The sequence below is a fragment of the Protomyctophum bolini genome (genome assembly GCF_963924005.1).
Source record: "Protomyctophum bolini genome assembly, chromosome: 20".
Lineage (NCBI taxonomy): Eukaryota > Metazoa > Chordata > Actinopteri > Myctophiformes > Myctophidae > Protomyctophum > Protomyctophum bolini.
Window position 1 is genome coordinate 26,395,820 of NC_137881.1, and position 24,891 is coordinate 26,420,710.

Here is a 24,891-nt window from a genome sequence, read left to right on the forward strand (position 1 = left end):
AATGCAGTTCTCTTTACATCCATGAATGGACCGTACCTAATTAATACAGTGAGTATGGGATGGTGCCAATTAATGACTCATTCCCATCGTAATCCTATAATAAACGTAGGAGGGGCCCGGACAGGAGACAACCCACAGAGCCTATAGTCCTTCCATGGTAGACACGAAACCCTGTTGATGTTGATACATCACCGAGTATACGTCCCAGGTGAATCCATGCAATTGAAACAGAACAGAATAGAACATCCATACACAATGTGGGGGTGGCGGTGGCTCAGGGGTAGAGCGGCTGGATGGCAACCCAGGCTCCCCCAGAGTTAGTGTCCTTGATTGCTCCTGATGTGCTGGTTGGTGTCCTGCATGGTTTCCGCCGCCATCAGTGTATTAATGTGCGTGTGAATGGGTGAATGTAATGCACAAACTATGTAAAGCGCCTTGGATAAAGGCGCTATATAAATGCACCATTTACCAATGTGAAGGTGTACAATAGTTAGATATTCAGTGCACGTCGTTGCTGTCGGGCAGAAACCTTGCATCTCCATAGTTCAACTTTAAAATAAATACATAAATAAATGTCCTAGTTTGTTGTACAACGGTGTCACAATAGTGGAAACAGCTTAACTACAAGCCATTATATTTTCACTGGATTAGAAAAATGATTACAAGGTATTAAAGGTATAGAGTAAGTGATATATTTTGGTTAAAACAAAAAGTAATTTGTTAAAAGGTTAAATCACTATATTCTGATAGTGTTAATTCTCCAGCTAGTTCGAAACAGAAAATACATTTTCAGCCAAGCAGGAGACAGTAGCTATTTATGAGCTATAATTTTCATAGTGTTCCAGTTCTAAATTTGTCTGCTAATTTCTTTGTGTCATCACAATTCCACTTGTTTAATCTGTGTCCTGATCTTTATATATCCTGAAAATCGCTATCCAAGTTTCAGTTTCTGAAAATGCATTTTCTGTTCAATAAAAAGATGGAGAGACATGGAGACTCCTGATACTGAACAGACACTATATAGCAATGAGTACCATCACAATATAAAGCTTTTTAACACATACTTTAAAGAAAATCACTATACCTTTAGTGGTTAAGTCTGTCTGTGGGTTTTTATAAAGATCTAACCAAGAGCATGTGAATTAATAACACTGACTGGTGGATGCATTGGACATTTTTTCCAATGTTTCCATCTGACAGCAACGATGAATAATGCAGAATTGGAGCATCTGATCTGTGCTGCAAGTGACACACACGTACACACACACGGAAAGTAACTAAGTACATTACAAGTACTGTACTGTACTGTACTACTTTCTTTTTGGTTATTGTACTTTACTTGAGTATTTCCAATTTCTACTACTTTTACTTCTACTCCACTACATCTCAGTACACAATACAGTACTTTTACTCCACTACATTTATTTGAAAACTTTAGTTACTGGTGGTTACTTGGTTTATTATTACAAAACATAGGCTACATTAACCACTTTAGCCACTTTAGCCCTATACATTTTGGCCATTTGAAAATAACAGATCTACAAGCTCACAATGCTTTGCATTGCAACGCATTGTGTGCTTGTAGATCTGCTATTTGAAAACATTTTTAATACAACTTGTGCACAATGAGTACCTTTACTTTTGGTACCTTTAAGTACATTTTGATAACAATAAACTTTTGTAACTTTTACTCAAGTAAATACATTTTGATTACCGGACTTTTACTTGTAACGGAGTAGTTCTACATTGCAGTATCGATACTTTTACTTAAGTAACAAATATAAGTATACTTTTTTCCACCACTGTGGAATCCCATTCTGACACAGGCCCGTGTGGAACCCTGCAGGAACAAAGCCTGTGTTGGAGCACCCTCTGTTGACATCAGACGGTATTGCGAGACAAACCAACCTTGTCGGGAGGCCATTATAAAACCATAAACTTGATTTACTGAGGGGAGAGAGCTAAGGCATTTTTCCTTTTAATGATTCAATTAGCTAATATTTCATGTTAATCTAAAAAAATAAAACACTTAACCATTAAAAATTATGTTATCACAATGATACAGAATACAGCGACAGGCCATTTGGATTTGAAATGTATAGTGATTTATTTCATGCTACTGCAGTACCCTTTGAGATAGATCAATATCAACTTAGCAAATAAAGATAAATACAGCAAAATCAATGATGAAATAATAATTATAATAATAATGCACTTGTTTGAAAAGACGTACTGCAAGAACTCAAGTTAGAAAAGAGATATTAAAAGAACAGTATTCCATTACAGCAGAATGGCTGCAGCTCACACAACCTCAGCACTTGGATAGGCTAGTCATTCTGTCGAGATAGTGTGACATTGATTGTTGAAACGACACAGCTTGTGTCGTTTCAACCGGGACCAAATTGCCTGGGCAGGCAAACCAGAGTTACATTCATTGCATTTGTTTGGTTTGTGGTAATTATATGGAGATTAATGACATGTTCTTTAGGTAGTACAGTATATAGGACCATCAGTAGTTTAAGCACAGACATGTAAGGCAGGGGTCTTCAACGTTATTCAGGCCAAGAACCCCTTAACTGAGACGGATGAAGTGGGGACCCCCACTACATTCTATAGCATCGTGTTGCAGATTTCATTGACCATCAGTGTTGTGTGAATTCATGTTTTCTTTTTCTTCCCCCCCCAGACATTTAACCACTTGGAACCCTCAATACCAGCTAGTAAATTTGACCTTTCACTATTATGTACTTGGTTTGCTCCTTTTTTTCCTTTGGCTAAAGTTCTCCTCAGTATAAGGATGTTATAGGGTTCAAGTGTTCAAATATAAAACTCTGAGGTGGTCCCTGACCCCCCCGATGAAGACCCCTGATGTAATAAAGATATCATTAGCATTAGGAGTGGATTTTGACCCATCGTTGTGTGGACATGAAACAATAGCATAATGTACGTATTGGTATTCCATGCAATCCCCTGGGCAGCATGTTCTTGATTCCCCTCCCCCCCACCTTTTCACAACATAAACAAATTATAACCATATATTGACTATAGTATAAATATGACAATACTGTAAATTCCATAGGATTTTCCATATATATATTTTTTTCTTCCTTTTTTTTTTGTTGTTGATTGCATACATGTCTAAAATTCAGTCACCGTGATATACAAGAGTAGATAATCTGCACTATAAGGCCACATTTACACTGGCTAGCCAAATCCAGCACGAATCAGATCTGAGCCACATTCAGATTGGAATCGGATTCGTTTAAATGAGTCACGTTGGACTCATTTAAATTAAACCAATCGGATTTTCAGATCTAGATTTGTCTGCCAGTGTAAATGGGGCAAGATCTGATCTGTTGTGTACATTTTGATTTTCGGCCCAGACAAAACGGATTGTTCCGGGTGTTTGGTTAATCTCCAACTATAGGCCCGTTTTAAATTAAGGTACAAAGTGAACACGCACGTCCCAAGACATTTGGAACTTCAATGACTCTGTCAAACTGTTGAAAAGGGGCAGTGGCAGTCCGAAAATACTTTTTTCATTTAGGGCAAATAACAGTCTCACCTTAAACAAATGCAAAATAAAATAAATAATAATTAAACCCTATAATGGTCCTGTTGGGAAACCTCATATGTCCAAAACTGTTACTTTTCAGGATTAAAAAAATGTCAATTCTTTTTAGCAAAAGCAGCAGATCTACAAGCTTAAAAATGCCTCACAGTGGATCTGCTACTTGCTTTTGTGTGAAAGCTGTAGTGTGATCAAGTAAGACTTTAATTTACCAAAGACCACAAAAGGTTATGGAGAAGAATATGGAGATAGGAGGTCTAACAACAGCAACAACAATATACTGAGTTGTCCAGGGATACTACACCACATCTCTTCAGTGCAGTGTTGATCTTGACGGCATGTCTTGATTTTAGTTTTAGTCACATTTTAGTCACCTGGAATGTCTTAGTGTTTTAGTCGATTAAATATCATACGATTTTTAGTCGTCTAAATTTACAGTTGATTTAGTCGACTAATTTAGTCGGTCTTGACGCCATCATGACTGATTTTACGCTTGCTGAAAATAGCCAATCTACAAAGCTCACAACGCGCCAGCATGCAAATGACTTGTCTTTTACGTATACTGGAACGCTTGTCCACTAGTCCCTTCCTAACATTTTAGTCTAGTTTTTATTTGTTGACACAATTGTCAATTATATTTAGTTTTAGTCATCATAGCTTAGTTTTCCCCATTTAGTTTTCGTCAGTGGAAAAAGTCGACGAACATCTTTCGACATAGGATTAGTGGAGGAAATAAACAGCGCTACAAGCTCACAGAGCGTTGTGAGCTTATAGATGGGCTAGTTTCGGCAAACGCTCGCCTGTTATCATGACATGCCAGGAAAAAGGACGATGGTTATACGACATGCTGGAAAAAGGGACCAAGAAAAGTATATAAACGCACCATCCAGTCTGATACTTAAAATGAGTATTAATTTCATATTTCATTCATATTCTTAATTCTGTACTGATCTGCTTTGGTTTTCGAATTTTTTAACTTTGACCACACACACACACGCACGCACGCACACGCACGCGCGCACACACACACACACACACACACACACACACACACACACACACACACACACACACACACACACACACACACACACACACACACACACACACACACACACACACACACACACACACACGCTTCTGAATTCAGTAGTAAGCACTCTAGCTTTTTAGAACCACAATCAAAGTGCCAGTATAAATTGACCTATACATCTACACCCACCCCATTGCACCACACTATTATTGACTGTATAAGCTGCTGTACAAATGTAGGGCTGATAAATTCTATGCAGTAAACGTGTGGCCTGTTAGCAGCCACGCAAACGACTCCAGTCGGCGGTCGCGGTGAGTCCATCCGTTTCCACTATTAATGTTCACCAGTTCAACAGAGGTGCAATATTGTGACATTTAGAGTGAACTTAAGGTACCAGCTGTTCTTGGGGGGTCTTCTAATCAAGTGTGGACAAGCATCCGATAGGGGTCCTCTTGTGGGTTGAAGTTGGAGGACGAGAGAGAGAGAGAGGGGGGGGGGGGGGGGGGGGAGAGATGATGGAACATGGGAGACGAGAATCACGGATCGGAGCACAAGTAGAGAGAGAGAGAGAGTTCAAATATGTACGAGGAAAGGTGGGATGAGAAAGACACGAGAGAGAGAGAAAAAAACAGATCAACAGAGCGAGAGAGAATCCAATGCCACGGGACGCCCACCTTCTCCGTTATACTGAAAATCACTTCAAAGAGGCCTATAGTATAGCCTGTCTCGCCATCAATCTGATGTGTTACATTTTGATTTTCCATCCATCTCTCTTTCTCCATATAGCCGTATCCATCCACGACGTACCCATTCCTCTCTCTCCCACATACATTGATCCATCCTTCACACGTCTCTCCACATATACCGTATATCCATCCATCTACCATATATACTGTATATCAATCCATTCATCTATCACTATCCACCGTATTGTATGCGCCCCCCCCACCTCACAGTAGCATCACTCCATACAGACACCCTAATGCCGCTCTCCTTACATCCATCCATCCCTCCATTCCCCCCCGTGATTGCCTCACATCTGGCTAGACCAGATAGGGCGCAGCAGCGACTGCCTGACATGCACCACAGGCCTGATTCACTGGGCTGGTCTGCAATCCTGCACACGTATAGCGTACACATGTACACAAGCACGCACACACACACACTCACACACACAGACGCTCATTAAAACGGACCAACCAAGCAGATGAGAGGGTGGGCAATTATCGGAGCCAGTCGAGTGTCCCGCAAATCGAATTTGAGTCACGCGAATGAGCCTTTCCAACACAAACACACAGTTAAACCATTCGATTTTCCCCCACATACTAGCTAGCCCGTGGCACATAAAAGTCGAGTACCGAATGGCGTCACACAAAGGCATCTTCGACAGTTGCTAAACGACGATGCTAATGAGCAACAGCCGCCACCACTTGAGCCAATTAACCACTTAAGCCCTGTTAAAAAAAAAGCTGATCTACAAGCGTCACGATATGTCACAAATCGATGCAACACACGTGAACTTTTTAGAAAAATCAAAATGTTTGAACATTTCGAACCTTTAACGATATGTCCTGGGAGAAGTGGTCAACTAGCCTATACCTCTCTGCTATTCAAACACACGCATTGTCTACTTGACATCTCTTAAAAAAGATGCTTCATTTCTCCACAAAGTCAACCAGAGAACATCTGATCTTCAGGTTGTTTGTACAGCAGGTGAATGTATTTCTGCATTGGCTTTTCGAGGGCTCACTATAATGTCAAGATCTCGCTATAGATATATAGACCGGAACTTTTAGTTCAAGTAAAGGTACCCCCAAAAGAATGGCAGAAACAAAATGTTAAATAATAATAATTCACGAGAGCAGTTCCAAATCGTTCAGTAGTACTAGTATATATATACTGTATATATATTTTGTTTTTAAAGACTGGCTTATATAAATTCATTGCCACACACCTCGACCACAGATTTTTGAAGGGATAAAGAAGGAAAATCAATGATGCGTGAGCACCTTATCGGTTTGATGATCGAGAGAGATGACGAATGGAACGTTAAGGGGTTTGCGACACCGATTCCAACAAAATGCGGGGGGGGGGGGGCTCTTTCTTTCAAAGCTCTTTGGTTACATTCCGCCGACGCAACGAAACGCTGAAATATGCAGGACCGATCAAAGGGGGCGGGGCGCCGCCATCGAGATACGAAGGACGACCTAAAACCCTTCAGCAAAAATATGAAGTCATTTACGTAGAAAAGAAACAACGTTACAAATACCTGAGAAAGAGAATGAAAGAAAAGGAGTACAGTCAGGAGGAGGACACAGGGGCCAAAATATAAAAAAGGGAGGAATTCTGCATTCCGGGGGTGTTTTTCTCGAAACCGTTTATGCGTAAAAGACTCTTAGGGGTGAGTCTTACACAATCAACCCAGACTCCTTACCGTGTCCTCTGAAGGCCCTTGTTTCTAACATTTCTTATGTTCTTTGTTTTTGCAGTGCTAGCTGAAAAGTCTGGTTAAAAAAACAACTTTTGTCTCCACGGCAACGAGCTCCACGGCTTGCATTTCTGAGGTACGACTATTGTTGGTTACGACGTCGCCATACGTGACTGCTGTTGTTGTTCCTTCCATTGGGGGGGGGGGGGACAGGCAGTGAGAGAGTCACCCTGTCGTTAGGATGTGTAGTTCTTTTGTTTTGGTTTTTGAAGAGTCTGTGCAGCAACATAGCTCCGTAGAATTAACGTCGTTAGCGTTTAGCTTCTAGAAGGAAAGATCAAGGAAGAGTGTCAGTGCTTGGCCTGCGGTGTTCAGAGAACACGATTCTGTTAAGTCTCTGAGCCTCCGGCTCTCTGTCGCCGTGTCTCAAAGTACAGTGCGTTTTAGAAAGGCATGTTAAGTATATAAAACGAACACACACGCGCACACGCACACACGCACGCACACACACACACACACGCAAGCACACAAACACACACACACTTCAAAGTCGCGGTGGGGGCACAATCAGTAGAACTTGTCGTCGATGCGGAAGTGAGGCCGGGTGACGTCGTCGGGGTTGAGGAAGACGGAGATGGACTTCCCCGGGTTCTCCGTGACCAGCTGCTGCAGCCGCTGGGCCAGCTTGTCCTCCGACGGCGAGATGATGCCGTTGGCCGGGTGGCCGTGGTGGTGGTGGCCCGGCGAGCCGCCGTAGCCGTTGGTGGCGGCCGCCGCCATCATGGCCTCCTTCTTCAGCTGGCCCGCCTGCCGCGCCTGGTCCACGGCGGCGCGCAGGTGCTCGGCGGGGTCCGAGCGCACGTGGCCCAGCTTGCGGGCGACCAGCAGCGCCTGGCCGTCCGTCAGGTGCTCCAGCATGTTGCACTGGGGCAGGAAGTAGTTGGGGCAGCTCTTGCCCAGGATGCAGTGCGCCAGGTCGTCCAGGAGGCCCAGGAGCAGGCGGGCCGGCGTGTCGGCGTCGGGCGACGACAGGTAGGCGGGGGGCAGCCGGTCGCAGGCCCAGAAGAGCAGCGTGCGCAGGTGGTACGGGCTGAGGCCGGTGCGCGGGCGCGCCAGGACGCGGGACAGCACGGCCTTGGCCGCCTGGAAGGCCTGGGCCATGGGGTAGGGGATGCACTTCTTCAGCTGGACCTGGAGGACGGACAGAGAGATGGACACTGTTGGATTACAGAGGAACAAGAGAGGAAGACAGGAGGGACAGAGAATGGTGCAAAGGAAGGAGAAATGGACTCTTGAATTCAATTAACAGTTCAGTTTCAGAAAAAAGGTGTCTTAAATATGTCCAGGGAGTTTGCATTTCTGACATCCTGAGGGAGAGAGCGTTCCAGAGAAAGGGGGCACGACGTGTGAAAGCTCTGCCCCCAACCGTTATTTTATCGTGTGTTGTGACTGTGAGTTTTCCAGCATCCTGAGAGCGTTTAGTGGTCTTGGAGGGATGTATATATTTATTTAACTGGACATGTAAGGTGGCGCGAGTCCGTTTAAGGTTTTATAGGTCAGGAGGAGTATCTTGAAGCGGGCTCTGGCCTGTATGGGTAACCAGTGTAGTTCTATTAGTGTTGGTGTGATGTGGTCAAATTTCCTTTTTCTGGTGAGTACTCTAGCTAGCTGCTGCGTTTTGGATTAATCTGAGACCATGTGTTGCTGTCGATGGTAAACCGGAGAAGAGGGCATTGCAGTAATCTATTCTTGAGGTGAGTTCGGGAAGTGAGAGTATTGGACGGATTCTAGCAACGTTGCGCAGATGGAAGAAGGCAGATTTTGTAGTGCTTTTTATGTGTGAAAGATAGAGATGTGTCAAAAATGACTCCTAGGTTTCGGACTGTTGGTTTGTGGGTTGTCGGGCAGCCATCCAGGTTGAGTGTTATGTTATTGAACAGATGGGTATGTTTGCCTGGACCGACTAGCACCATCTCTGATTTGGCAGAGTTCAGGAGTAGGAAGGATCGAGCATTATGTTATGCTTTAGCTATTGAAAAATAGCAGATCTACAAGCCACCAAGTGGCGCGCTACGAGCTTGTAGGTCTGCTATTTTAGAAAAATCGAAGACCGACTTTCAGAAAACTGTCAGGATGTAGAAGACATTTTTAGAATCTGATCTCGGGGCAAAATGAGCCCTTAACCTTGAACAAAAATGGCGTAAAACTAAGCTTGAGGTTTTTCACTTGGCATGGGATGAGTATATATATATATATATATATAGAATACACACGTATAAATGTGCTCTACAAGAAGCTAAAAACACATACTACTCCACATTAATACTAGCCAACAACAAAAACAACCCCAGACTACTTTTTGACACAATCGCCAACCTCACCAAAACCACTCCCCCAGCTCCCCCCCTTCCATCAATCCCCTAGATTCCCTTCAATTTTTCAACAACAAAGTGGAGTCAATTAGAGAGCAGACTAAGAGCACTGCTACCGCTTCACCCACAGCCGCCTCCCAACCTCCAATATCCAATCTTCCATTTATGTCAAAACTGCTGGGAAAAGTTGTTGCCTGTCAGCTTACAGCCTATCTCAGCAGTAACAATCTTTTTGACAATTTTCAGTCCGGTTTCAGATGCCACCACTCCACAGAAACCGCTCTGGTTAAAAGTGTCAAATGATCTGCTAATGGCAATGTATGCGGACAGGACCTCTCTCCTGCTGCTCCTCGACCTCAGTGATAGGTCTGCTATTTTTGAAACAACGACTAACAGAAACATAGCTTTTTCAGAGAACTGTCAGGCTGTAGAAGACATTTTTATAATCTGATCTCAGGTCAAAATGGGTTATACCGGTACTCTTTGGGCATAAGGATCGCACTCAGTACAAGAACACCACCAGGATCCATAAAAGAATGGATAGATATAGTAAATGATATTTATAATATGGAACAGATCACTTACTCTCTCAGACTGCAGAAGGAGAAATGTATAAAGTTTTGGTCTAATTGGGTGGAATATATTATTCCTTTGCGACCAGATTTTGTAGCGGCAAGGATTGAATGATCCTGTCTTACTCATGTCTCTTTTTTTTGGTTCTGTTGTTTTTATTTTAATTACTGCTCACGGTTTCAAATACTCCCTTATGTCTCCCTATGCGTGTTATATTGTATTGTACACATCATCCATCTCTCCCATATGCTTTATTTTATTCTTATTCTTTTTTTGTTCCGGTCTAAAAATGAAAGAAAAAAAAAAACAGCCTGTGGACAACGAAACACTATTTGAAAAATGGTTGTATAATATGATTGTGGATGTCCCTAAATAAAGAATAATAAAAAAAGAAGAACATCACCAGGTAACGTGCTCTCGTTGCAGCTGTTGCAACCAAACGACGTGCAACAGGACATAACAAACCGCTGGGATGAACGGCTAAAACCGTCTCGTTCCGGGCTCAACCATTTTGGTGTGGTTTGGGGGCTGTATAGTCAACAGAACCCTTTGGTGTGTTTTGGGGGCTGTATAGTCAACAGAACCCTTTGGTGTGTTTTGGGGGCTGTATAGTCAACAGAACCCTTTGGTGTGGTTTGGGGGCTGTATAGTCAACAGAACCCTTTGGTGTGGTTTGGGGGCTGTATAGTCAACAGAACCCTTTGGTGTGGTTTGGGGGCTGTATAGTCAACAGAAACACTTTGGCGTGGCGGCCTCACCTCGCTGCGTGAGAAGGCCAGTCTCCACTCCCTGTCGGGGCGTCCTCCGAGCGGCGAGCAGCACGGCAGCAGGTAGAAGCCGGAGATGGCCTCCTCCTCGGTGATCTTGCCGTCCCAGAAGTGGTTGGCGGTGAGCCAGCCCTGGGCCACGGCCGGCCAGCCCCGGAAGGACACCACGGGCAGCAGGTCGTACAGCACCCGGCTGGAGCCAGCCTGGACAGACAGACAGACAGACAGACAAGGTCAAGGTTAACTTTATTGTCCACAAGGGAAATTTGTCTTGGGCTTTCACCCCAGCTACAGCCACACATAAAACATCAATGACAACAAAAAATACATTACAGAGGAAGACAACAGACAGACAGACAGACAGACAGACAGACAGACAGACAGACGACATGGGAAGACATCAGCACAATAGCCAAAGAGCACACGTCCAAAGTCATTGGTTCGTTAGCCCCCTGACGTCAAAATAAAATAAAAAAGTTATCTGAAAGAATATATATTCAAAGATGTGTGCCGCATTTTCACAATTTTTCAATAATAGCAGACCTACAAGCTTGTAGATATGCTATTTTTCAATAGCTAAAGCACAACATAATGCTAACACCAAAAGGGGTTCCCGACCAAAAATGGGTTAATATGCTGCCTTTGAATTGCAAAGATTACGATGCAGTTATTAGAGGCGCCCTAAATAAAATGTATACTTTATTTTTTTTAGTTGGAATGTGGGTCATCGTAACAGTATGTTAAGCCTTAGGGCTGCTACGCCATTTTTAGTTTTCTCATTTTAGAGTAGCCAATCATTTTTTATCTCCTTTTATTCCCAGTAAATTAATTATGCCAATTCATCCTCTATCTCTCTCGCACATTTCTCTATTTCTACTACTATTAGCCAGTAGTACCCCTAGTCTCACTTGCCAGTGAGGAGGAGTCCCCACCGGTAGGACATGGTGGTGCCTCCCACTCAACACTGACCCGCTGTCAGGGGGTACAGGCTTTAGTTTAGACTACTACTTTACCCCTGCGCCTCCACCCGAGTGCCGGGTGTTCTGTGTGGAGTTTGCATGTTCTCCCCGTGTCCCCTAGGGTAGGTACCCTCACAAAAAACATGCAGTAATCCTGGTCTCTAAACTGCCTCCCCCTGGCCAGCCGGGGCGCCTGATGGAGGGGAAAGGAACTGGTTGGAATAACGTGTTCCTTCCACGCGCTACGTCCAACCAGGGAAACTCCCTCCCTGTCAGGTGAAAAGGAGCAACTTGGACACTCAGGCATGAAGGAAGCATGAGTTCAAGTGGGGACTAGGTTGGAGGAGGGTGTGTAGAGCCCAGGATCACATTAGATAATTGACACAGGGGTGAAAAATCGGTTACAAAATCGTGGGATCAAAAAAAGAAAGGACCCTCATACCTGCAGGATGATGGTGGCGAGGGGCCCGTTCCTCTCCAGCCTCTCGGGCACGGGGATGCCCCTCTGGGGGCAGCGGCGCAGCTCGTCCACGGCCTCGCTCACCACGCCCCAGAACCAGTCGGCCACCAGCGACGGGGAGAAGTAGCAGCCGTCCAGAGACTGGTGGTGAGGAGAGCCCAGGGAGGACGGGGCGGAGCCTCCACCTGTGGAGGGACGGACGGATGGACGTGATGAAGCAGTGTTTTTTTTGTGAAAATGTTACTACTGTGACTATTATTAGCATATTGTTTTGCTTGTTTTTTAGGGGAAAAAAGGCATGTAAGCAATTCTATTTTATTCTTTTACTTGATTATTACATTGTTCAGTAGAAATAAGACACATGAACTGAAAACCTGTAAAAGGGGTATACATATATTGGTTTCTTTTTATTTTAAGTTAAATGACAAAAGGGTAGACGTAATAAGCCTAGGCTTCAGTCTATACTTTTTTTCCCCAGAATAAAGGCTCATACATAGTCTGGATTTTCGGTGGTTAGGTGACCACCGAACTACAACATGACGTCACGAGCCGCGGTGAAGAGCAAACCACCGCCACCGCTCCAGCCCTCTCTGTTTTTACTCACCACCGCTCAACGTTATTTCAGCTCGGTGGGCACCTCACCACCGAAAATACAGACTATGAATAGGCCTTTAGAAAGAAAAAACTGTGATGAACTAAGAATGTTTTTTGTATGGAAAAAAAAACAACTAATAAACTAAACTGTGTTGATTTTGACAGCAAGTTTAGATTTTTAGTTTTTAGTCACATTTTAGTCACCTGGAATTATTTACTGTTGGGTCTACTTCTAGTTGATTAAATGTCATACGATTTAAAAACGACTAAATAGACAGTTGATTTAGTCAACTAGCATGTATTTCGGCGGGCCTTGATGCCGTCGTAATGACTGATTTTACACGTGTCACACACAATCGTTGTGAGCTTGTAGATCTGCTATTTTCAGCATGAAACCAAGTGTAAAATGACTTTTTTTGAGAACCACTGATACAGAAACATAAGGTTTTTCAGAAAAGTGTCAGGATTTCTATTTTTTTCTTTTTTTAATTTCGACGTCAAGCCTGTAAGGGCAGCTGTAGCTTAGGGTAGAAATGCCGTCTTGTAAATCAGAAGCTCACCGGGTTGCCTCCTGGTCCGATAGCCATGTCTGTGTGTCCCTGAGCTACGCACTTACACTAAGGCATTCACTTAACCCCTAACGACCCCCCCCCCACCCTCTGAGCAGCACCTGCGCATCCACCAGCTGGGTGAAGCTGAAACTGAATGAACCACAGGATAAACTAAGACCTTTGACTCTCCCTGCCTTTCCGGCTTCTACAAGACTGCCAGCATTACTAAGCATTACGGTTCTGTACGAAGCATCGAGTCGTGGAACCACTTGCACTACTTACTGTTAAGTACTGTACATAAACTGTAGGAAACTAAAATTGGAGATAAAGTAAGAATATAGTAAACAGAGTACTGTATATAAAAGAGAGCCATAGCACTAAATGTCATTGCTTTATTTTAGGTGGGGAAAAAGTCACACGCTTTGGAGAGAAGGCGAACGTTATTGTACGCAAAGTCACACTCGATAAATGTTTCCGGTGCTTATTTCCAGGGGAAGTGTTCCTCCTGTGATGTAAAGGCGAAGGATTACTGGGGCGCGGACTGGGGACAAACGCCATTCATCACATTACCCCCTGACGGTGAAGCCTAAAACAAACTCAATCTCCCCTCGCTGTCGCTGCCCATTTCTTCATCATCTTTCTCCTGTACTCGTCCTCCACTATCAAGCCTTCCATTCATGCTCCTCTCTCTCTCTTAATCTCTTTCATTGTTTGCCCATTCCTTCATCTCTCTTTCCATTACATTCTCCAGTACATTTCTGATTTCTAACTGAACTCTGTCCCTACTGTCCCATTTATTTAGCTGTTCTTTTGCATGAACACCAACATCTCTCTAAGCCCTCTTAGAAGGGGCTAATTAAAGAGGCCAGATTCAAGCAGCCAAAATATGCCACTTTGCCACATTTCCCTCCCTGCTCTCACGGTTATGCACGACAGCTTGAATATAGCTCTGTTAGTTCACAAAGCATCAGACACAGCATTAGTGAGACACCCTCCCCAAACCCTAACCTAACCTCGCAGGAAACCACGGGTGATTTTACCAAGCAGCACGGATTGGTTTTAACCTGCCACGCATGTCGGGAGCCACGGGTGATTTATTTTAATTTCTTTATGATTTGTTTTTGGCTTTTCTGCCTTTATTGATAGTATCAGGTGAAAATAGAGGAAAGAGGGAGAAAGAGAAGGGGAGAGACACGCAGCGAAGGTCGTCATGAACGGGACTCGAACACGCGACACGCTGTCAGGCCAAAGCCTATATGTGGCATGCGCCTGGACCACTTGGCCAGAGGGCGTCCCACCACGGGTGATTTTTAACCCGTAACACGGGTGAATTTTAACCTGCAGCACAGGTTTGTCTGACTAATGACTGTAGACTGATGGTATGACCCCCTTTTGGGTTGGCTATTTTCAGCTCACAACACCTTCAACGATAGACGCTTGCGCCTAATCAAAATGCGATGAAGCAAACTGACTTGCTCCCGACTCCTAAGAAGCTATGGACGACACCCACCCCCTGTAGTACACCCCTATACCTTCTCCGTTCCCTCCACCCTTTTGTACCCCCTCTCTCCCCTCCTCTTCCCTACCCATGTCTCCTCCTCCTCCTCCTCCCTCGTCCTCCTCCTCCTCGTCCTCCGGCGGCGTGCCCGCCTCCTCCTCCTCCTGGCAGCAGACGCCCCAGCGGGCCAGCGTGTGCGAGTCGCAGAGCCGCAGGCTGAGCCACGAGTGGCAGGGCGCCGAGCGCCGCATGTCCAGCGTGACGGGCTGGTTGCGGTCGTGGAGCTTGAGCGCCGGCACCAGCAGCGTGAAGTCCAGGTCGTAGTCTGCGCCGCGCGCGTAGTCGCCCAGCTCCTCGGGGTTGAGGTCCAGCACGCCCTCGCGCGCCCCGCCCGACAGCAGCAGGTACTCGTTGGCCACCGGGAGGCGCTGGTCCACCTTCTGCACCAGGCCTGTGGTGGGCGGAGGAGAGGGGGAGAGAGAGAAGACAATCGGTCACGCCAACGGGAAGTGTTATACGGCAAAACCAAACTCATGTGCTGGGAGACCGAGGCACATGAGACCCACTAGAGCAGTAGTTTTCTTTTTTTTTTGTCAAATAGAAAATCTAACAAAAAAACAAAACCAGCAGTCAAAAAAACAAAACAAATGCATTTAGTTATAGGTTACTTATGATAACTTTATGAAATTAAATGCAAATTCATTGGACGTATAAAAGACTAGAATGAAGAAATTAAAACGGGTGTTTGCATGTTTGGAATTGTAACAGCTGAAATAAATAATATATCATGTTGGGACATTAACCTTGGGGGCCACATTAACCTGGGGGCCACATTAAGTGAAGGTGGGGGCCGCATGTGGACCCCCGGGGTCGCCAGTTGCCCATGTAAGATGCCACTACGTTTTATCCAAGACAAGAGAGACCGAACGTGTGAGACAACACACCGAGAGAGATTAAGAGAGAGAACAGCCGTGCTCTGTGAGGAACAGGGGACATATATATACTGTATATATATACTATAACTATAACTATAGATTGTTTTTGGAAAGGCACTGCATATATTTATGAGCTCACAGCGGCAGTAATATTGACTGAAGAGCACGCCGGTGAAGTTAACGGCTCCCTCAGTGACCGGCGGCGAACTTCACAACACCAGCTGCGCGCTTAAAACAAGTTCCCCCTGTAGCAGCTTCCTCCTTTGCCCCGCCACCACCGCTGCTGGCTGAACGATAGTATACAGTCACCGCATCACTGGCTCGACACACAAACTGAGGGCAAAGCTTGTGAGGGAATAAAGAACACAGGCAGGAGAGAATATATATATATATATATATATATATATATATATATATATATATATATATATAGGGACGGGTGAGAAGAGTGAGACAGAGTCACTTGTCAAGAACGGTAACATTTCATCGATTCCCCCTCTCTCCACTCTCCTCCCCTGGCCCCGTCAGGCAGGCAGCTTTCCAAACAGAGAGCCCACAAAACTCTCTAAAAAAAAACAGTTTATATGAGAAACGTCTCGGCTGCCAAATCCCTTTATGGGTACTTTGACTGTGCTGTAAAGTTCCCGGGCTTTAGAGAGACCCCCCGGGGAATGGCACCCTTGCGGCCCAAGTAAATTATGTTGTTCAGAGAGGAGCCAATGAGAGACGGCCTTGTGGCGAGAGAAGAGGGAGCTCTGGGTCTCTTGACTAAAAGCCTAAAGGGGCTGAGGGGTGGAGTGCATGACTGGGTACACCAATAAGCCCTCCCATATGGAAGAGCTGCAGTATGTGTGTGTGTGTGTGTGTGTGTGTGTGTGTGTGTGTGTGTGTGTGTGTGTGTGTGTGTTTGCGTCGTCGCATCTGCGAGGACGTGTCTGCGTCACCTTATAGCTTTTAACCAACCTTTAACCATTATTTTAAACTTTTTAGCTGTTGGAAAAATAGCGCTACGCGCTTGTAGATCTGATATATTTTTTTAAATCGTGAAAATGTGTGCAAAACTTTGAATATATATTCTTTCACAGTGAACGTTTTTTTAACTCAAATCTTTGCTTCTGGGGGGTGGGGGGGGTCCATGGAACAACATTTTCAGACGGGGGTACACGGCCAAATACAGATAATTCTGCTGGGTTGACATGAAAAATCACACCCTTGTGAAGTGAGTGGTGCAACTCCGTGTGGGGGGGTCCCCCCAGAAGTTCCAGACCTACAGGACCACGGCCATGGGGTGCCGGCCCGGTTTTTCCGGCGAGCCGCCCCCACGTCCGAAACGGTATAGAGAAATGAGAGAGTTACCATGTGGGGGTCTCCGGGGGGTCCCCGGGGCGTTCTCAGGGGAGGGGGGGGGGTCCCCGGAACAACAACCACCCACCCAGCCACACACACCTTTAGCTCCGTAAAGGGAGTGGTTGCACCACTCAAAAGTTTGAGCGGGGTGCATACTTAGTTTAGACTAGTCATTGGTTAGACATGGAATAGGTTAGGTTTAGGTGTGCTGCCCCGTGGGAGGTTAGGTTTAGGGCGAGGGTTTGAGATAGGTTGTAGTTGTAGGACTAATGACTGGTCTAACCAATGACTAGTCTAAACCAAATACTGTCTAAACTAAGTACAGCACCCGTTTGAGCCCCAGTGCACCACTGATAACGTTTTTTCAGAAGATATTTTGTATAGAATCTGTTCTCTGGGTTCTCTAATGGGCAGAGTGCAGGCTGCAGAGACGGGCACACAGGGGACACGCTGGTCCACCGGCTACTGTGGCCAGCGGCCAGAAAAAGCTCCTAACGGGATTCCTCTCATCCAATTATAAGAGGGCACAACCCTGCGCGGCAATCCGTGCCGTTTTAATGTCAGTGAGTTATGTACAGTGTTCACGTCTCCGAGAGTCTCCATAAGAGTGAGACAACACGAGAGAGAGAGAGAGAGAGAGAGAGAGAGAGAGAGAGATGTTTTTTCTGGGATGGTGTGTGTGTGTGTGTCTGAAAGAGAGATAAACGATTTTGACCAACATTCTGTCGAGGGAGAAAAACAAAAGGCTGTTGCTTCATAGACTAAATAAGCCATAAATTCCATCCGTGAACGGCCTCGTTTGAAAGCGAGCGGAGAAAAACTAGGTCACTCACAGCAGGGAGAGTTTTGGGGACGGATTTGGTGCACGTGTGTTTCGTGTGTGCATTCCTATAACCTTAACCCATTCTGACCGGGCACCCATTTTGGTGTTAGCATCATGTTATGCTTTACCTATTGAAAAATAGCAGATCTACAAGCTCATATCGCGCCACCGAGTGGCGCGATACGAGCTTGTAGGTCTGCTATTTTTGAAAAATTCGAAGAACGACTGACATTTTTAGAATCTGATCTCAGGTCAGAATGGGTTAATCAGACCAGTGTGTGTCCCGTGGAAACCTCGTATGAATCTGATCTCAGGTCAGAATGGGTTAATAAAGATGAGTCACAGTGGAGGAATAATACACGGATCTGTGAGCTTTTAGTTGTGAGATTGAAACGAGATATCTTTACCATTTTCCCACCGATGTTTACAAAGGTGAATCAGACAAATAAATGTATTAGCAAGTCAAGTAGAATATTTTTTTATTAAATTATACGTTTTCTAATTATTTGGTTAAGGGGGACAACGTAATGGACAGAATAATCGCTGAGAAAATAATTGGTATAGTTGCATCCCCTGCACCACTCTTTGTGTCTCTCCAAATGCCTGCTTCTCTCTCCACAATGTGATGGGTTAAAAACCACTTTGCTGCTGGCAGCCTAGGCACCTGAGCTGCACTGTAAAAGCAATGGGGAAGCCATGCTCCCTCGGTCCCCCATAATTACTCCCTGTGCCTGTTTTCTGTTCGCCTGAGCTCAGCTCCTGTGACAAAATGTGACCAATCAATTACTAGGATTTTTGAAACCTGGCAGACTTTGAGTTGGAAAGAAAGAGGGAGGAAGCGTTGAGAGGGAAGAGAGAGAGAGAGGGAGAGAGAGAGAGAGAGAGGGGGAGAGAGAGAGAGAGAGCGAGAGAGAGAGGGGGAGAGAGAGAGAGAGAGAGAGAGAGAGAGAGAGAGAGAGAGAGAGAGAGAGAGAAGGGTTCAGCAGGGGTAAGGCTAGACATCCATGATCCTAGCCCCCGACAGCTGGGCTCCCGTTCCCTGTTGCATAGAAAGAACGGAGGTGAATGTTGACCCTTCACTTCCTTGCAAACACCTTGTTTTTTTTTTACTGGCGACAATCAGCATCACAAGCTACACAGCAACAACACACCCTTAGAATACTGAAAAATCACCAACGTTTTGGACAAAAGTAAACAGACCACGGTTGACCGCATAACCCGCGTTCGTTCCACGCTATTGAGTCCATCGTCTCCCCCTTCGTAATACGCTAAACCTGCTATTTGTTTTATATGTCTTTAATTCGCCGTTTTTTCATATGTCATCTTTTAATAAAAAAAGCCCTCAAAGTGTTAAAGAAAAAGAAAGAAAGGGGCTTCTCGGCATTGTTCGAGTTTAACAGATGCCAAGTATTTTAGCCTGGCATTCTCTGGTGTGTTCCAGGGCCCATGTCTAGGTCTTGGCCCTCTCAATCGCTCGGGGTTTTGTAAGAACTAACAGTGTTCCTCTGCCTGTTTGAGGGTACTTAGTTCAAAGAATATAATAATCTACTTTAGAATCCTGACTGGTGCCATCACCAGTCACCCAATACTTATCCCCCCCCCCAACACACACACACACACACACACACACACACACACACACACACACACACACACACACACACACACACACACACACACACACACACACACACACACACACACGTTGGCATAGGAACATAGGAAGAGGGCTGGTTTCACAGACATGAATTATAATTATAATCCCATAAGGAAATCACTTTTGATATTTTGAAATGCTTTCCATTTGAGAGAAATACGAGTATTTTTGATTAGGCCGCCCGATACCATGTCTGTATAGGTCTGACTTATTCAGTTGTACCGTTTCCAGATGGAGGTCAAAGTATATATGAGAACTTGCACTTAGAACTAGATCTACATGGTCTGTGAAAGGTTTCCGTTTATGGGAGGTTCTGGGTTTTGTCCTACGTATACGTAGTCAAAAAGAGCCTGTACATATCCACTCTGAACACAGGTGTGTTAAAAATGAAAAGAAAAGCCTGTACATATCCACTCTGAACACAGGTGTGTTAAAATGAAAAAGAGCCTGTACATATCCACTCTGAACACAGGTGTGTTAAAAATGAAAAAGAGCCTGTACATTTCCACTCTGAACACAGGTGTGTTAAAATGAAAACAGACTACCTGACATCGAGTACACATAATGAGACATGGAATGCTGCTCCTCTGGCAACACACGTCAGTATAGACCCAAGGCCGATTCTACAAATGTCTTCTAAATACTAACGGCTTTCTGAAAAACGTTAAATTAAGTTTCTACGGTAGCGCTATTCATGTCAAGGATCCCCAAAATGATATGTATTTGGCCAGGGACCACCAGAAACAAAGATATGAGTTAAAAGTGTTTGCTTTAAAATAATCTCTCTCTCCCTCACCCTGGGTATACGATATACTGTACACATGCCTGTTTTGCAGAAACAAATTTCATATTTTACTCACGATTTCACTCACGTCAGATTGCACTCTCGAGACATGGATGCGTACAGTTCTGAGACTAGGCTGCACTCAATTACGTTTTGTTTGTAATAAAGGAGACACGGGGAAAAACAACATTGGGAACGATTGCCGAGGGAGACGAAGTATAAAAAGCAATGGAGTGCGTTTCCAAAGGCGTTTACACGCTCGACACAATTAAACAATTTGAATCCGGTGCCCCCGTTTTGGATGTCATTATCGGTGGACCAAAAATGGTAAAAAAAAAAGAATGTACTACCTCACGATTATGTCGCATTGCGACACTTTGTGAGCTCGTAGATCGGCTATTTGAGCCTCTCGAGACAACATCAGTTATATAGTGGTTCTTAAAGTGGGGTCCAGGGACGCTCAGTGGTCCTTGGGGGGGAGGGGGGGGAGGGGAGAGTTCCAACCAAATGGACCCTAACATTTCTGTAACTCTGAGAGGGTACAAATGGACCCTGAAGCTTTATAACGGGGTACCATTTGATTCCATTTGGACCATTCTCAGAGTTATGGGGGTCCTTGAAAATTAAACAGTTTGAGAGAACCCACTGCCAATATTTATGATGGTCTTTAGCCTCTATAGTCTATGGCATGGATAGTTACAGTAGTGATTCATGCCCACACACACAGAACAAAACGTTACTCAGTCGTATACTGCCACCTAGGGTTCCTCTGCCGACTGTGAATGGGATAGACTATAGCCATTAAGGGGACAGTGTGACAGCACAGAGAGGGTGACTTTGCAGGGAATGCAAGGACATTTTTCACAGCCACACAAAAAAACTCATTTAAATGGGGAAGAGCCAAAAACCCCCATGTCACGTGAGTGATCCCCCCGTTAATCATCGCTGGAGCTTCTGGTATTATAGCTTTTGACAGTCAGTTGTTCCTGCTCGGAAAAGATTCTGTCCCCACACGTGAAGTGAATCCGTGTTGCAGCCGGGCGACACGGCAATTGTACCAACCGTCCGTCCGTCCGTCCGCCACTGAGGCAGTGCTTACACATATGGCACGGGTCAGCGCTGTCCGCGCTAATGGGCTCGGTATAGAGAGATAAGAGAAACAAGAAGACGTCAGGATGCTACTGCAGTGAAACCCGCTAACTGCCTGTCACTGACTGGCACTCGACAACCTCAAGTGTCTAACGTACGTGTAAAAGAACACACATGTCATGCACTCACGTACACACACTGGAACATGCACACGCAAAGCCTCCATGTGTTATTATTAGCATGCACAACGAACATGCATGTGCAGCTGCAGCACATACCTAAAAGGTGCTGTACGCCTGCACCTGCACACACACACACACACACACACACACACGCAAACGCAGGATGAGGCTTCAATGTGACACAGCCGTCACGGCGCCCATATAAGCAGGAACAGGAGCAGTGGGAGAAAAAGAAAAAGAGGTCCCCTTTTCATCACGACCGCAGAGGAGAGGAGGAGGAGGGGGAGATGTGAATATTCAGCCACACGCCTCTAGTTTGTGATAGAGTCTAAATATAGTGTCGTAAATCTCTGGAAAATGGGATTCCACCAAATAAGGTGAGGCGTTGCGTGGGCTTGGAACGGCAGGGGGTAGAGCAGGCTCACGGGCGATGATGATGGGAACGCAGCGCTCTGGTGAAAAGGCGGTTGGGGCTCTGCTTAACTCATTTTGGGCGGAAAGCATTGTGTTATACTTTAGCTATTGAAAAATAGCAGATCTACAAGCTCGTAGCGCGCCACCGAGTGGCGCGCTGCGAGCTTGTAGGTCTGCTATTTTTGAAAAATCGTGGAAATGTGCCTCAAATCTTTGAATGTATATTCTTTCAGAGTGAACGTTTTTAACTCAAATCTTTGCTTCTGCTGGTCCCTGGAACAACATATTTTCAGATGGGGGTCGGCGGCCAATTACATATCATGTTTGGGGTGAAATATTGAGCACCACTGATACAGAAACATGAGGTTTTTCAGAAAACTGTCACCATTTAGAAGACTTTTTAAATGTTTCGACGTCAGGCCTAAATGGCTTAACAACTGAAATGTAGGGCAAGCTGCTGTAGAGCTACTCTAACAGCATGCAGTCCCATTAGGGCTGGGGAATTACCCACAAATATAATAATCCAAACCGGGCTCATGTACCGTACTGTAGGTTAATTGCATAATCAAAAAGCAGGGTATTTTTTTTATATATATATATATAATTTCTTATCAAACAAATCCACTAAATAAATTAGTCTGATTAATAACCACTTAAACCTGTACTAGTAAACTTAGTTTTTGGTAGGCCACAAAGGTGACGTATACCAAAATAGTGAAAATAGCCAATCTGCAAGCTTACGTTTCAGCTGGTTTATAGGATAATGCTAAAAGATTACTAAAAATCCTCTTTTCTCTGCCTTCTGGTGGTTTCGGGTGAAAACAAGCCACATTCTATTGGGTAATTATCGCCGCGGCACAAGTGTTTTTTTCCCCCACTCTACAAGATTGTTATAATAATATTCTATGAATTATTTTAATGTTTTGTGGCTTTCGCCTTTATTTTATTCATTTTTTTATGGAGGGAAATGGGGAGAGAGATTGGGGGGTGACATGCCGTAAAGGCCGTCGGGTTCGGGAGTCGAACCTGCGGCACACTGTCAGACTGGGTTACCAGCCAAGGTGCCTGGACCGCTGAGCCACGGCCCAGGCCATATTCTATGAAGGTTTACTGAAAACACCTGGAATATATGGCAAGGGCAGCTAGAGAGAATGTTTTAAGTCAATGACTTAAAGAAAAATAATGATAAATCGTCCATTAAACGTATAGTTCTTTTAAAGTGATATTGCCCAGCCCTGCATGGGCTCAGTTTTGCACTCACTGTGGCACATGAATCTGGGTTACAACTGTCATTGTTATTGCTGTCACGTTGGTGGCAGGGTACAGAAGGATTGGGCTGACTTTAGTCTCATATCATATAATTCAATCGACAATATTAATCTCTTAAGCCCCGCTTAAAATGTAAACGTTAAACCCTAACGGAGATGCAGCACAACAGCAGCAAATCTAACATTTTGATCTTTTCACTGTTTTGTTAAGGTTTTTTTTTTTAATTTCACACCTATGCCCAAAACGGTGATGCCATGCTAGGTTGAAAGAGGCAGGACCATTCATACCAGTGGTCTGACGACTGACGTGTTTAGTCCGTCGACTTAAAGTGTGAACCAGGGACCCTCAGTGCTTCCGTGATTTCTTAAGATGTTTGAGGAAGTCACTGGATTCACATTCATTTACATTTAGGTACACGCTAGTATCAGAGACTGAATGCCAGTCACCACGGCTAGACTGGACGTTTCTCGTGTCCCGTAGGGTATAGGTATACCCTCAACAAAAACATGCAGTAGTCCTGGTCTCTAAAACTGCCTCCCCCTGGCCAGCCGGGGCACCTGATGGAGGGGGAAAGGAACTGGTCGGAATAACGTGTTCCTTCCACGCGCTATATGTCCAACCAGGATAACTCCCCCCTGTCAGGTGAAAAGAAGCAGCTTGGACTCCTCATGCATAGAAGGAGGCATGAGGTCAGGTCAGGATACCAACTGTATCCTATCAGGATTAGAGAACTCAGACAGGGTACAGATTAAACGAGTGAAATTGGAAGTGATGACACGATGATCAGACAAAATTTGAAATTGAAAATTAAGCCGATAAATGCATATACTCTCTCCTAACTAAAATGTATTTTCTGTTTATTAACCCATTCTGACCTGAGATCAGATTCACACGAGGTTTCCACTGGACACACACTGGTCTGATGAACCCATTCTGACCTGAGATCAGATTCTATAAAAATGTCAGTCGTTCTTCGATTTTTCAAAAATAGCAGACCTACAAGCTCGTAGCGCGCCACTCGGTGGCGCGCTATGAGCTTGTAGATCTGCTATTTTTCAATAGCTAAAGCATAACATAATGCGAACACCAAAATGGGTTCCCGTTCAGAATGGGTTAAAGAGCTGGAGGACCTGCATATCATCATCATCATACTATAATCATCATACTATAATTCTGACAATGTCTGTCCGTCTGAATGTCTGTCTGTCAGAAACACCGCCGTATCTCCTCATCGCCTGCACCAATCCCTCCGGCAATCAAAGTTTAGTATACATGAACCTACTATAGTTACTTAGTTTCCACCACTGGTGACATGCAGGAAAATAACATTAAAATAAATACAGTCTTGAGCTGAAAGCTGCGATTCCATTCTTTGCAAATGGGCCTTCTTTGACCAATAACAGTTTGAACCAGATGGTATCAGTTCTCTCATTAACCGGCATGTTTCACAGCATCCTCTGGGCTCCGGATAATACCCAGGATGGGCCCCACACACACAACCCCCCCCCCGTGCCGAGAGGTGGAGATCCTCTAAACTTCTTGCCGAATATGAAGCCTTGCATCCAGACGGGAGATTAAAATTCAA

The 24,891-nt window shown here is 44.8% G+C and overlaps 2 protein-coding genes across 4 annotated transcripts in view; both read right to left on the reverse strand.

Moving 5' to 3' along the window:
- The window catches only part of LOC308335722 (signal recognition particle receptor subunit beta-like), a 398,251-nt gene that overhangs the window by 336,132 nt on the left and 37,228 nt on the right, over positions 1-24,891 (reverse strand). The window lies entirely within an intron of this gene.
- tmem102 (transmembrane protein 102) overlaps positions 1,861-24,891 on the reverse strand; it is a 47,042-nt gene continuing 24,011 nt past the window's right edge. For all 3 annotated transcript variants that reach the window (XM_080792669.1, XM_080792670.1, XM_080792671.1), the window contains 4 exons: positions 14,895-15,257; positions 12,146-12,348; positions 10,736-10,948; positions 1,861-8,223 (listed from right to left, as the gene is read on the reverse strand). In XM_080792669.1, coding sequence (XP_080648795.1) covers positions 7,600-8,223; positions 10,736-10,948; positions 12,146-12,348; positions 14,895-15,257 — 1,403 coding nt within the window. In that variant the 3' untranslated portion in view covers positions 1,861-7,599. The remainder of the gene's footprint in view (positions 8,224-10,735; positions 10,949-12,145; positions 12,349-14,894; positions 15,258-24,891) is intronic.